The sequence below is a fragment of the Cyphomyrmex costatus genome, unplaced genomic scaffold (assembly GCF_001594065.2).
Source record: "Cyphomyrmex costatus isolate MS0001 unplaced genomic scaffold, Ccosl1.0 scaffold223, whole genome shotgun sequence".
NCBI classification, from domain to species: Eukaryota; Metazoa; Arthropoda; class Insecta; order Hymenoptera; family Formicidae; genus Cyphomyrmex; species Cyphomyrmex costatus.
In genome coordinates, this window is record NW_017276291.1 from 401,917 (window position 1) to 415,284 (window position 13,368).

The 13,368-nt window shown below is 29.5% G+C and overlaps 1 protein-coding gene across 2 annotated transcripts; it reads left to right on the forward strand.

Moving 5' to 3' along the window:
- Positions 1-546: 546 nt before the first annotated feature.
- On the forward strand, positions 547-6,850 carry hop (tyrosine-protein kinase hopscotch). 2 transcript variants are annotated; one of them, XM_018539815.1, is made up of 14 exons: positions 547-625; positions 699-977; positions 1,770-2,071; positions 2,216-2,575; positions 2,733-2,945; positions 3,026-3,303; positions 3,427-3,754; positions 3,830-3,986; positions 4,053-4,174; positions 4,274-4,427; positions 4,537-4,861; positions 5,106-5,524; positions 5,633-5,961; positions 6,486-6,850. In XM_018539815.1, exons 2-14 carry the CDS (start codon positions 864-866, stop codon positions 6,805-6,807), a joined length of 3,423 nt encoding a protein of 1,140 aa, XP_018395317.1. In that variant the 5' UTR covers positions 547-625; positions 699-863; the 3' UTR covers positions 6,808-6,850. The 2 variants fall into 2 exon arrangements, with proteins under 2 accessions (XP_018395317.1, XP_018395316.1); XM_018539814.1 differs by having other exon boundaries at positions 724-977.
- Positions 6,851-13,368: the final 6,518 nt, after the last annotated feature.

A 13,368-nucleotide genomic window follows, 5' to 3' on the forward strand; every position in this document is an offset into this window, starting at 1 on the left:
ATCATTAATTACATTATTAAAATACAAAATCTCTTATAATTATGTATGTACATATGAATAAAAATGCACAATATTTGAGGTTAGAATACAGGTCTTTGATATGTACATTTATTACATATATAAGTATGCGTATTTTTGAATATAAAATTGATAAAATGGTAAACTTAACTTACTGATGATTTACTTTTCACGTCACTTCTGCAATTTTTCGCTATTTACTATTTTACTCGATCTTTAATCGCTTCTTATCACTGGTGATATGTATGTACATATATATGCCATACATAGTGTAAGGTTCTCGGTGCATTTGAATCGCCACTCAAAAAACTTACTATATTGTGATTGGCCGCAGCTGCGCGTCCTCCTAGTTGCTATACCTCTCTTATTATACCATTGGTTGAATTATCGAAAACTAGAAAAGAGTGAAAGCGAAGATGTTGAGTATGAGTGCAAAAAGTGCAAGTAACGTGAACAGACTTGCTGTGATGTGATACTTACATACTGTAAAGATTTTCTATGCAAAAAATATCTGAAAGGAGCATCTGAATAGAAGAACTCAATACAAGTGTTGATCGATGTTCGATAGAATATTAGAATAGATTGGAACACGCTTTTCGTCAAAGAGGTAACAATATTAATATTGAACATTTTATCAATCATGATATGTGCGTTACATTTTTGTCATTAAACAACTTTAGATCCTTATTCTTCACTATTCTTCAGAAGTGCGGAGTAATGCAGGTGATCGAATTCGTTATATTTATCACACATGATAAACAAAAACCAAATCGGTGTGCGTTGGGTATCGAGGATTGCTGTAAGATGTAATATTTCTGCCGAGACCGACAATTTGTAAATTTAATATGGATGACGACCCGCGACTGTCACATTATGTATACATTTATATGGCTAATAGAGATAAACCATTAAAATTTGCATTTATTGTTGGTGAAACTATCGAATATCTGTGTATAAAGGTGTGAGAATATGATTATTTTTCTTTTAGTTGATGAAGCATGGAATGTTACTGTATACCTCTATGGTAAAATGAATGTTTTTGACTTGATGGTTTTTAAAATTTTGCTCTGTGTTATCTATTAATCATATACTATCATTTTTGTTAAATAGTATCGCAATAATAAATCGACTCTCTTATCAATATTTTTACAGAACACAAACTAATAGTAACATTAGATCAATAATTATGATTTTCTACTCAACAATGTAACTATTATATATATATATAACATGTGTTATATAAATTTATATTATGTGAATAGTTTTAAATTGATATTATATGTTATTGTTAGAGTTTGTATTCCATGGGTTTATCAAAAGTCACTGATTGAAGAGACTGTAGTAGAGATTCAAATTAATTTTGAAAATCTTATACATAATTACAATATCAATCATGTTATAAAATTTGACTTATGATACATGTACGATCATGTACACTTTTCTCTAAGACTCATACTGACTATTGAATTGTAATTACAGTTGTATGTTAACTGTAAATCAAAACAAACAAATTTATTTAATTATATTATTTATTGATTTTTGTAAAATAATGTATTAATAAATTTTAAATCATCTATTTTTATTTTTTATTTTATCAACAATTTGATTTGTATTTTTTTTGTTGTTTTTGCAAAATTAATTTTATTTTTCTGTAATTTATATTTAAGTAAATTTTAGTTATGCTTCTATTTTTTATCTTTTTATACAAAGCAATCTTAATATTTTTTTTAAATCAAAACTTTAATTTATAGATATGCCATACTTTCAATATAAATCCTTTGGCGAGACATTTGTTTGCACTGCAAAGTTACTCTTCAAAATTATGGTTCCCTTGTGGTCACATACTAGAAGAAGACTCAGAGAAGTGTAGATTCAACTTTCGCTTAAGATTCAAGCCATCCAGTATGGATAGGCTAAGAGAAATAGATGTAAATGCATATAATTATTATTTTGAGCAAGTTCGCAAGGATGTATTAGATAATAAAGTACCTGACATTGTTTATGAGAAACATAAACATGAATTAATTGGCCTAGGAGTTAGTGACATGTACAGGTAATATATGAGCAATTTTTCTTTGATAGGACAATGTAGAATTGTTATTTACAAATTATTTTTTGTAAATATAATGTAGACTTTATTTAATATAATAACTGAATGTTATGTGATGTTTATTTATTACAATATTTTTTATTACAGGGTAATGCTTGAAGAAGAACTCCCACGAGAAATTGTAGAATCAGAATATAAAAAATATATACCTAAGGAATGCATAAAAAGACATGCCTTTTTTATTAGAAAACCTATTCACAATGCACTTACAAAGTTATCTGGGTATGATGCTGCATATGTCAAGGAGCAGTATTTGAAACAATTTGAACGCATGGCTCCAAATTATCCATACGAGGAATATACAGCATTAATGGATAAAGATGTTCCTAATCTAAGAGCTAAAGTCTTGCTTAGGGTTACCATAGAGCAAGTAAATTACTGTGAGATTGATATTGGTACTTGGAAAACAATTTGCAGGATAGAAGACATTTCAACTCTTTCCATAGGGTAACAACAAATATATGTCATAACATATTTCAGTACATTAGCTTTCCTTCTTAATACACAATTTTAAAATAAAATGTTAAAAAATAATTTTTATAGCCCATATAAATTAAGTACAATAAAAATAATGAACATATATTATCACATTTTCATATTTTAGAAAGAACAACACTGTGTTAATTGGGAGGAGGACTGGCATACCATTGTGTGTACAATTTGATACAAAAACGATTTTATTGTCATTTGTATCTGCATTGGATGGATATTATCGCTTATCTGTTAAGTGGAATTTTAATCTCTGTAGTGGTGATGTTAGTATTATTACGCCTTCGTTAGAAAGATTACAAAAATTAAGGTGCCATGGACCAGTTGGGTAAGATGAATTTTATAAGATGAAAGCTACAACGTTCCTACATATATAATATTTATATAGAGCCTCTAAAAATGTTTCAGAAAAGATTTCTCGTATACGAAACTTAAGGAAAAATGTGCCAACGAGTCAGGAAGTTATATACTACGCGAGAGTGAAACCGAGTATTGTGTTTTTTATATCGACGTTTACAACAAAGACGGAACTATATCTTCGCAAAAAGTAGTAGAATCTAAACCTGATAAATTTATAATGACAAACAGTTCTCGGGTGTATGAATCTTTGAGGCATTTAATTTCTTCATTCCAAAATCCCAATGAATCAATATACTTTGGAAAATGCTTGGGATTTTCAGAGTATGGTACATATATTAATTAGTTACATATGAATTATATATCATATATGTACGCGCGCACGTGTGTGTTAAAGGAAATATCGATATTTTAATTATTTTTCATTTATATATAGAAAATTTATTTTCTAGACAAGTCCAAATTATTACTTTGTGCTTCGGAAAATGTCGTAAACGAAGTAGCAGCAGACGAGGAAATAATTACTACTCTATTGCAAGGTGGACCGCGATGCGTACCATGGAATGAATTACAGGTATACAAAGCGATTGCAAAGAGTGATGAAGATTTGACTTGTTCTACAATAATGACGGGTTTGCATCGAGCTATATGGCGAGTTGCTAAAGGCAAGAAACTTGAAGTTATGATGAAAATATTGAAGACGGAGGAGAATAATTATACCAAAGAATTTTTAGAATTAGTTGGCAAATGGAGCCAACTGCGTTCGGTAGCTTTAGTTAGGTAAATATTAGAAATTTTAGAAAGAGGTATTGAATCATGGAAGTGTCGAAATATTATATTCTATTTCGTTTTCAGATTATATGGCATAACAGTAGCCCCAACGATCGGAATGCTACTTGAGCTGGTGAATTTGGGTCCGTTGGACAAGTACCTGTGCAGCAATAGTAAGTCTGTATTAACGGTTGATATGGTAGAAGCCACCGTCTGTCTGGCAACAGCTCTATGGCATTTGGTAAATTTCTCCAAATATTTGTGTTATATCTTAATGTTAATATCTTAAACATGCAAGATTATATAGGAGGAGAATCGTGTAATTCATGGAAATATAAGATGCCGGAACGTTTTCATACATTCGCATACAGATAACAGTTTTATTGTCAAATTGGGTGATCCTGGTCTCTTTACTTATACCGACGACGAGTAAGTCAAGAAATAAAAATCTTGTTTAATTATATTTATTATTTTCTATTCAAATGTAATATAAAAATGCACATAACGATTTTTTGTTATTTTGTTCAGTATATATTGGATACCACCAGAATGTTACACCGATTTTACATCCGCAAAATATAGTCTTCAAGCGGATATATGGGCATTGGCAACAACCATTTGGGAGATATTTTCCAGAGGAGCTCCTCCACCTAAATATCACAAAACTCATACTGTTAAAATGGTATAATATATTTATTACAAATAAAAATTTTGTTATATTATTTTTTTTACACTGATAGAACTATTTTATTAGAAACTCTGACTGTGATGATTAAATGATTGTGTTGCAGTATTATAAGTGTGGAAACCGATTGCCTCCTCCTAAAGATTGTCCAAACGAAATCTATAAATTAATGTTGGAATGCTGGGGCAAAAATAATTCCATAGCAAGGAAACAACCTCAAGCTATTATGCGAGATATCAACCAGATTCTTTATGAAGTCTATAATGCTCGTAGAACACATACTTATGCTACTATATGCCCCAAGCTATTCCGAGATGTTGATGCAAATAATGACGAAAATGGCAGTATTTATACAGAAGAAAGTAAATCAAATAGTGAATCGCAAACGAGTCTGGTCACTGATTATACTAATATTACTTGGAACGATCATAGTGAGTTGATTTAAATCTTTTTTCACTACAAAAATAATTTATATTTTATTTTTAATCAGTTTTGGTACTATTTACAAAATAGAAATTGATCAAGTTGTCGCGTCTTTAGATATTATAATAATCATGATCTCAATTCCTTTATTTATTGTAATAAAAGTATATACATATTAAGTTTACAAATAATAATATTTAATTGTGATAGCTCATACGAGAGTAAAGAATTAAACTTTAATCTTCTTAAAAGCTACGGAGCAATTGGTCAGCTATCAGAATCAAGACAGCAACATAGATGAATTGTCATTTTATCTGCGTTGGCTAAATAGTGAATTGTACAAGATGCCAGTTGCGGGTAACGGTAGCGATTGTGGTCCGAGTTGTGAAGATAACTCAGGCAAAACCAACAAAAGTAAAACCAATGACAAGGCTTGCAACAGCAAAGACAGTTCCCAATGGCAGCGTACTTATGAGATAAATGAAAATTTGGATGTGATCTTGCAAGGACGTATAGGTGAAGGCTTTTATGGTGAAGTATATAAGGGTACACTCAGAAGGCGCAATGGTAAGGAAGTTGATTCGGAGCAGGATGTAGCCGTCAAGAAACTCAAGACGCAAGCGGATTCAGAAAATGTGCTTGACTTCGAGAGAGAAATTAAAATCATGGAGGTGAATCATTATTTTACAAATCCATTATTTTTTCAGACATTGTGTTATACAAATATTATACAAATTATGTACATATATTCACTGTTCTCTTTTTAAATTTATTTTTAGAGACTCAATCATCCAAATATTGTAAAAATTTTATGCTCAGTAGACCGAATTCTGGTGATGGAATTTATTCAATATGGCTCGTTATTAAGTTACTTAAGTTCGCATCGATTTAGCCTCGCATATAAAACATTATTAGGCTTTGCTCTGGATATCGTTGCAGGCATGGAGTATCTCGGTAGTATGAACATTGTCCATCGAGATTTAGCAGCGAGAAATATCCTAGTAGCAAACGAGGATCGAGTAAAAATCAGCGACTTCGGTCTTGCGCAAGTGATAGCTGCAAGTGATTATTATGTATTTAAAACACTTCGTAATATTCCAATTAAATGGTAAGTATTATATAATATTAAGTTGTTCAGAAAGTTCGTCTCAAATTTTCTAGCTCAAAAGTATATTGTACATTTAAGAAATTAGCAATTATATTATGTCTACAACTTAATTCTCGGCCTTTATATTTAACAGACTACAGCATTTATTCAAATTTGAATCTTTTTCTCGTCATATAGTTGTTTTGAAGCGTCATTCTTAAGCTTTAAAATATGTTATAAATTGGTGTCAGTGCTGCGAATCTAATTTTAAAAAATTGTAGTGAAAATTATGTCATTCAAAAAGCAACATTTGAGGCATGTCTTCTTTTTGCGTAACAGCGAAAAATACGGCGGAAGCTTAAGAAATGATTTGCTCGGTTTAGACGAAAACTTTGACCCGTATTCAGAACGCGCTTACAATGATGTTAGCGCTCTAACATGCTATAGTTTACATTACGTATACTATAGAATTTCAGAGATAAAAGCGCGCTTTTATTAATAAAAACGCATTCTGAATATGGACCTTTGTGTAACAATTTTTTTAGGTATGCACCGGAGAGCTTGAGGCATAACAAATTTTCAACCCGTTCGGATGTGTGGTCATTTGGTGTGACAATGTACGAGGTTTTTAGCTATGGCGTCGATCCACAACTGTCAGTCAGGGTGGCAGAGAAAGAAATTTTAATGACTACTATAACGGACCTACTAAACGCGTTAGAACGTGGCCATCGTCTTCCTTGTCCAGACAACTGTCCACAGGAAATCCATAGAAAATTAATGTCATCATGCTGGCAATTGAATAGTCATGAGAGACCGATCTTCGCTACTCTACGCGAAGATATCGAGCAATTACTTTGTAATTATTAAAATACTTTGCAATTCTACGTAAATATTTTAAAAATATGACGTATCCCACTCGTAATTCTTACATCAATGGGAGATTCTTTGACGAATTTATGGTTAATTTTTCTTAAAAAGTCGGTTTTATTCCTTTATAAGATCTCTGTACAGAATTATGTATAATTCAATTCTATATTTATATTTTTAAATAAAATATAGTTCTTCTATAAAAATTTTAATTAGAAAGAAAATATGAAATCAAGGAATCTATCATTGGAAAATTAACAATCTTTCCGATCTTTAGATCTTGTATAGAAGAGATGTATCTAGTCGAAGATATTATCGCCATTTTATTACATGTTACGTAAAATATAGCGCTTGAGTACAATATCAGTTTATTATTTATGAAACCAATTACAATTCTGTTTCATTCCTTTTACTTATAATTTTCAACTCTCCAATCAACTTCCTATAAACCAAGGCGTACACAGAATGAGGATTGAGATTAAATCGTTGACTACAAATCAATTGCACTAACATTGTACCACTAACGCTGAACACTCTGTTTGAATTGAATCTTTTTGTAATTACACTAATTCGTCTTATTTAAAAAAATATAACCAAATAGGTATTTCATTCATAATTCTTACTACAATGAAGATTTTCTTTGATAAAGTTAAAGAATTTTATTTTTGTATTTTTAGTTAGGTAGGTAGATTTTTTTTTTTAAAGAAAAAGATACAAGTCTCTAAAAATCTCATTCAGAAAAATAGAAAAACATAAAGATCAGTTACAGTAGGGTTTTTCTAATTGTAATATATAATTATGGTATACCTTTTTCGTTTTCCTTGATGTCGCAGAATTGAACATCTATTTTTTATATTTTACATCTAAATTTATATCTATATCTTAAAAGAAATACTTTTATATCTTGTTTCTAATATATAAGAGTATCTAATCGATAGTAGCGTACTGTGTCGTTAAATACGTATGAATGCCGCATAAGTATTTTTTACGTTAAATTTTTTGTAATTCTCACCTTAACTTTTCCCATTAAAATAGAAAAATTGAAGCGATACAAATTACTTACAAACTATAGTCTACGAAATAATCACGCGTAAAAAAACTGTAGAAAAAAAGTAAAGACAATTTCTGTTTGGACGTCCCTACCGATGGTTCTTTCTCATGTAATTACGCGAATACTGAATACTGCTGATCAATTCTAATGATACTTTTAAGAAATTTTCATTTCCGTATTAAGTGTCTACATTTTCCTTTGATGTAATTTGCCAGATAATGCTATGATGATTGAAGAAAAAAAATAAAAAATATGAAGATCAGACGGATTTTAAAAAAAGAGAGAAAATGGCTACGATAATCGAATAACAACTGACTCGTTTCTACAGTCAGTTCTATTGAAACTTGCGAAGCAAATGGAACATCCTAAAGAGTATTACTACAAATTTAATCGATTTCTTCTATCGGTTAGCGGACTATGGCCTTATCAAAGCGAGTGGAGTGCTCATTTAATGAGAGCTGTTATCACGATGTTCATGCTGTCGTCTGCATTTTTTCAGGTAGTTTTAAAAAATAGGCGGTTTTAAAAAATAATTTTCTTTTCAGTTAAATATTAAATATTTTTCAAGCTGAAGGGTCGGAAACAACATATGATATTAAAAAACAAATAGAATATAAATTCAATACAAAAAGTAAACAAATAGATTCTATTTTTATCGGAGGATATTCCCGCAAGACAATTAAATCGAACTATCTGTGTTCCAGATAATTATTTCTCTATGAAATTACAATATATATATTTTCACATACAACCCACACCCACATTTTTATCAATGGTTAATAACATTATATACTGTCTCTAGATTTCGAGCATGTTTACATCTGAAGTTTCTCTGGACTTTATAGTGGATGGAATACCATCTATTTTACTTACACTAGGTAGCTTGAGCAACTTATATTCTCGTATAATGTACATAGATAAGGTAAGTTTCTAAAAAGCATTTTATTAGACTTCATAATTTTTGTTAAATTCAATAGAACACATCTTTTTTGTTTGTAATTCTTGATGCAATTCTTTAATATGCCAAAATCTAGACTGCCATTAATTTTTACATAAATAGAAGAACATTACTGTCGTGTGTATACAAATTGTATTTTGTTTTAATGGAATTTATGTGTTATTTAGTTTAATCTTACACTAACTCAGACAATATAGCGTGTTCTAATAATACGTATCCAATAATAATCCTATAGGCGCATAATTTAATATTTTACGTAATATTTTAGACATATTCCTAGAATTTTAAATGTAGCATATAGAAAATATTTTACAAAAATTATATAATATTAAATATTATAATAATCTTGAAATATTAATGGATGATTATATGTCCACTCTTGATAATATATAATTATAAAAAGAAAGTAACATTATTTAATGTTACTGTAATATCGTATGACTATTATAAAGTATTATAATAATATTTATTTTAATTTGTAAAATTGTTACATCGGTTCAATTTAAGTATTCGACGTATACTATACGTTTAAAAACTGAAAATGATTTTGACATGCAATTGTAAAACTGGATATATACGTAAAATCACATCGAAATTTAAGTACAAGATGCAGCATAGACTGATAAGACTTTTTTGTTACTGGATTGTAAATTTAAATTGCACAAATATACAAATAATTATATATAAATAAATTTTATACACTATTCTTGAAATATTATAATAACTTATTTCAATTTTTTAAAATAATATTTACCTAACATTATAAAAATATTTTGCGCTTATAGAGAAGTATATAAATAAAAGCTATACATAGGTAAATATAAAATATAAATTTCGTAAATTTTTTAGTACTACGTTAATAGTTACAATTGCAAATCAATACGGCTTAATATATAAATGCTTATTGATATTTTTATTATTGACTTTTAAAAATATATGGTTATAATTTATCGCTTCCTTTTAGTTTAGAGAATTATTCGAGCGTATGTGGCAAGACTGGGCATTTCACAAGACGCATCATGAGATCAAGATTATGCATGAGCATGCTGAAATTTCAAGATCATTCACATTCTGCTACATAAGTAAGAAAAACATTGAAGCTCTTATCTATATTAGAAGAAAAGGACATGCATTGCTGTCGTACTGTTATAGTAATAATTCGTACGTTAAACAGCGCGAATAAGAGTCAAATTACAATATAAAATCTAAATCTGATAATTTATTCTAATATTATATATTGCGAAGAATATCACGTAATTTTTGGCGTTTCGTCCCGACTTCCACTACTGGACTCATCAGTAAAAGGCATTGTAGTGGAAGCCTACCTTACGCCTTGGTAAGTTATTAAATCGAGATTCTATATAAAGAGATATACGCGTGTCTCAGCACTTACGAGAATTTGCGAATATCGATAGACCTCTGATGACGAGTCGACGTAGTTATATTCTTCGCAATATTTATGCAAAGTAGAAAATAACGTTCTATTAATTTATGTAGTCCCCCCAAATTGCGCGCCGAACAATTGTCGGTCTTACAACGCAACTCTAATAATCTGATTTTTAAATGTCCCCTCTCCCTAATTATTGCGCGCCGAAAGATTTCGGTCTTGCAACGCAACTCTAATAATCTGAAATATCCCCCCTCTTAAATATTTGCGCGCCGAAGGATTTCGGTCTTGAAACGCAACTATAAATGTCAAATCTAGAAACTGTTAATTTTTACTTATTGAAAAGACTTACAATGTATGATCCGCGTTGTTACAGCCTGCGGTTTGAAAACAAAAGTACTGTTATAGGCTTCGTATTCGTATTAGTTATGTTGTTACATTGACGGTCTTTAGAATTTAATATTGATTATGAATTAAAAATTGTGTGTAACTTTTACAAATATATTAAATTTCATATTTTTAACAGTGTAGTCCTTCCTTTATGCACAATAATCTTGTCATTAAAATTATATATATTATATAAATTTTTGATTACCTAATTTTTCAGTCTTGACATATGTGAACATTGTGGGATACAACATATGGATGTTCTTACCAGAAATTCTTGACATTACGTCGCCCATGAATGAGTCTCGCCCGCGGAGGCAACCTTTTAATGCTGAATTCTTTGTCGATGAAGAGCGGTACTTTTATTTCATTCGTTCCCATATATGTTTTGTAATTATAATCATACCTATAGTTTATATTGCCAGTTCTACTCTATTTCTGATTCTCACGCAACACACTTGCGGAATGTGCGAGTTACTGGGGTAAGAATTTATTTTACTCGCATAATTTATTATTTGCGAAAGAGCAGATGATTTTAAGATTGCTAAAAAATGGAACATTTATAGCGTGCGCGCGCGTGTTTTCAACTAGTTTATTAATTTAGTTTATATTAAAAATCGAATTTATGTGATGAATACACTTTTTTATTTATATGGAAAGAACGATTTTGCTGAAGTATCTAAAAATTTAGCTATAGATACAAATCTGAAAATAAATTTTATTAGATCAGAAAAATAATTATGTAAGATGCTTAAGCTGATTGCTAAGAATATTAAAATTTTTTGTAGTATTATTGCTTATCATGCTTGAATTTTCTATAAATATATAAGTACTAAGATAACGCTTGTTATGTTTTAAAAACGACAAATTAAGATATTAAATTTCGGTATTATAAACAAGCAAACGATGTAAAAACAGTTGACAAACTTTATAATAATTTCACAATTTAAATTTTAAGCGAAACGTTTCGACTCTTACTGTAGTCCTCCTCAGTCTCAATATAATATATACAAAACATTAATATAAAAATAAATATAACAATTTAAAACAATATATATAATTATAAAATATAAAGTCAATAAGTGATTCTTTTGACAACTGTCTTCTTATACACATCACATCTGCGTTACATTACAATAAATTGGATTTTGAGAGAGAATTATTTTTGGAGCATCTGAAATTAACAATCATGATGCGGATATAGTTTTATGAGATGGTTTTCTTTCCTTCAATTTACAATTTGACTAAGAGAGAACATTGACTTATTGACTTTATATTTTATAATTATATATTGTTTTAAATTGTTATATTTATTTTTATATTAATGTTTTGTATATATTATTGAGACTGAGGAGGACTACAGTAAGAGTCGAAACGTTTCGCTTAAAATTTAAATTGTGAAATTATTATAATAAAGTTTGTCAACTGTTTTTACATCGTTTGCTTGTTTATAATACCGAAATTTAATATCTTAATTTGTCGTTTCTACAAATATTTTGATGGTTTAGAATCAAATCATTTTCAGATTTATATCTAGCTAAAATTTCAGATATTTCAGTAAAATTATTCTTTTCGTGTAGGAAAAAAAAACAACTTTATCTAGAGCGCCATTTTCAGTCAGAGATTAAAAATAATTTTTTTTATGGCGTCTTTAAAAATGTTTGTTATTTTTCTTCTACATTTTCCATAGGAATGATAAATAATCGTTTCGTCTTTTCTCTCTCTTCCGCTCAATGCAAAACGAATACCGTTCGGATGAAGTCAATTAAGTATATGGTAATATGTTGACAATTATTTCGACAGGCACCGTGCAGAACGCATATTTTGTATTGTCAAAGACGAGGCAAGATGCGATTTAATTCAGGAATCACAAATAACTTATGGAAATATAGCTATATTTGTTCAGCAACATTACAGCATTATACAGTTTGTACTTTTATTTAATATATGCTATTTAAATTTTTGCGAGCAATCTGCTTAATAAAACAGAATGTTATATTTTACAAAATATTGAAAAATAACAATGGTGATTAAATAATGCCTTTATTTTCATATGTTACTTTATATGATTTTAACTAACAAAGGATCTGTTATTAGCATTAAATCGAACAATACAAATATGTATGTCTGTTCCACAAGAGCGTATGGGATGTTTCTTTTGTAGACCGCCAGCTGTATTCAGAATCAAGCAATCGTCCAAGGTCTGAATCAGATTACGCATTCAAGATTGAGATTGAAGATTGAAGGATTAAAATTTAGTCAATTAAAATAATAGGAGCAAAAAATTTCTTTATCTTCACTAGTCAAATTTCAATTTTCAATCTTAATCTTCAATGCGTAATCTGATTCCGACTTAATTAATAGTATTAAGGCTCACTTCTATATATTCTTTTTAAAAAAAAATTCTTTGCTCGCTATATAACAAACACCTCTAAAATCCTATGTGCGTTAGGAGCGCCATTTTATAAAAAAATAAAAATAAAATTGTACTGAATTGTGCTAGATTTGTGCTACATTGTGCCGCAACAATTAATGACAACTGAAAAAATAAAGCGTTTTGAAATTGAAAAAACTATTTTTTTCGTCAGCACCGCCATTTTGTTTAATCGACAAAATAAACATTGTGCTGAGTTGTGCTAGATTTGTGCTACATTGTGCTGCAAAGATTTCTATGTGTGTATAGATTTCAACCGCTCTTTCATAACAACAAAAGTTAGGATTAAAAATAGTTTCTCCCTTCGTGCTCAGAGCCTCAGAGGTTACTACTCTCTTCAACCA

What these genes read in the sequence shown, in the direction of transcription:
- hop (XM_018539815.1), top strand. Translation starts at nt 864, where the DNA reads ATGGATGACGACCCGCGACTGTCACATTATGTATACATTTATATGGCT. An exon ending in CGTTCGGTAGCTTTAGTTAG is followed by an intron (nt 3,755 to 3,829) that starts GTAAATATTAGA and finishes TTTCGTTTTCAG; the next exon opens with ATTATATGGCATAACAGTAG. An exon ending in GAGAAATTAAAATCATGGAG is followed by an intron (nt 5,525 to 5,632) that starts GTGAATCATTAT and finishes ATTTATTTTTAG; the next exon opens with AGACTCAATCATCCAAATAT.